The sequence below is a fragment of the Propithecus coquereli genome, unplaced genomic scaffold (genome assembly GCF_000956105.1).
Source record: "Propithecus coquereli isolate 6110/MARCELLA unplaced genomic scaffold, Pcoq_1.0 Scaffold223, whole genome shotgun sequence".
NCBI lineage: Eukaryota > Metazoa > Chordata > Mammalia > Primates > Indriidae > Propithecus > Propithecus coquereli.
The window spans coordinates 4,628,016-4,629,829 of NW_012147523.1; the positions used below are offsets into that span (position 1 = coordinate 4,628,016).

General features: G+C 40.5%; 1 protein-coding gene across 1 annotated transcript in view; it reads right to left on the bottom strand.

Annotated features, from left to right (window-relative positions):
* The window catches only part of LOC105810895 (cytochrome b-c1 complex subunit 2, mitochondrial), a 38,542-nt gene that overhangs the window by 16,589 nt on the left and 20,139 nt on the right, over positions 1-1,814 (bottom strand). Inside the window, exon 6 of the mRNA XM_012644942.1 lies at positions 62-159. Within this exon, the coding sequence (XP_012500396.1) occupies positions 62-159 (98 nt within the window). The remainder of the gene's footprint in view (positions 1-61; positions 160-1,814) is intronic.

The window sequence follows — 1,814 nt, forward strand, 5'->3', positions numbered from 1 at the left end:
GTAGATAACTGTTCAATATGAAAACAAGCACATTTTAAAATGCAGTATGTTTTATCGGTACCTCCTCTGGTGTCACTTTTCCAATCCTATAGTCAGGACAATACAAGGAATTAGCCAAGGCATTCCGGTAAGCTGCAGCATGCAAATTTTCAATGACATCTGTATGATAAGTAAAGAAGCAGTTACTGAAGTATAATTTAAGAACATTTTTAAAACCTAGAAGGCAACAAGCCTATACAAATTTAGTCATCCTCTGGTTTACGAGAGCTTGAAATTTTGCCAGTTGAATGAGCTGAGAAAAATGAAATTATATGGCAGCAGTTTCTATATGTTGGAGTCCATGAGTCCACCTAAACCACTTCTCTAGCTCTAATCTACCTGGTATCATCTGGAAAGTACAATGGCCTGGGTTTTGGGAAGTATTAATCTAGTTATGGTTCTGCCACCAATTTGCCATATGACCTTAGATAAGTCATTTAATCTGAATTTTGCTTATGTCTAAGGTTTCTTTTCTAGGTAATAAGGTAGTTATCAGAATATGAGGAGATATGAAAGTATCAGTCTTAGGTCATATTACCAGTTTTTATGGGTCAAATACTGTCAAACTGGACTTACTCCTGTTTCAGGTGTTCCTGCAGGTACTCTCCCTGCTTTGCTTTCCTGCTTCAGTGCCTTTGCTTGAGGTATGTTTCCTTCATTTGCTCATTATCTGGGCAAACTCCCTATGCCAGGCACTGTGCTAGGTGTTAGAAATATAGAGATGAGTAACACATAATGCCTACCTTCAAAATGTTAAGAGGAAAAACTGTGAAATAAAGTATTATGGCACAATGTCAGCAGTATGTCAAAAGAGCAGCAGGGGTATAAGGGAAAGGCAGTGGGAACTGGAACAGAGTAACAGAAGTAAAATCTAGGATAAGTCTTACAGAATGAGTAGGTAGGTATCTCCCAGGCAAATGATTGGGGAACAGTATTTCAGGCAGAGGAAACCAGACAGAGCAAAGGCATAAAGAACAACAGTTTGATTCAAAGGGGAATCAAAGCTGGGAGGGGAAGAGGAGTAGAACAAGAAACAAGAGAAGTGGGCTGAGGTCAGATCATGAAAGGCCATATATACGCTAAAGAGTCTGGCCTTTATCCCAAAGACGATAAGGCGGCTTTAAAGGACTTTCATGTCAGAAGATCACTGTACTGGACTGAAGATGTAAACCTGGAGGCAGAGACACCAGCCAGGAGACTATACAGTAACTGTTTAGGCAGAAAGGACGAGGGCCGGAGCCTCACTGCTACCAGTGGGAGAAGAAGCCACTATGGACATGTAAGGTCACCTTTTCTACAGTTTTACCATTCTATTTCTTTGGTAGAAGTCCTGAGCAGTAAAGATCACACTTCTCTGTGACACAAAGTATCATCGTGAAACAACATCAGCAACAGGAACCAAGCACTCACTATGTTCCAGACACTTGCCAGACCTGCATTCTGAGGGAGGCCTGTCCCATGCTGAGCCCCTGCACCTGCTCACCCATTTCTGGTCTACCTGCACATTTCTGCCCCCACCAGAAGCTGTATGGCTTCCAGAGAGTCAGCAGTGCTTGTTTACAGATTTGTTTTGCCAGTGTACTTATCAAGATTATATAATTAAACATTACCTAAATATAAAATATGAATTAAAAAAGTTATTTTTAAAAACTAAAGTTGCTTACTCTGGAAGGACCCAATAAAGGGGAGCTGGCTAAACAATGACAGTAATATATACCAATAAACAATAATAGCAGCAGCAGCAACAATATACTGCTGCTGATTTGGTGTACACA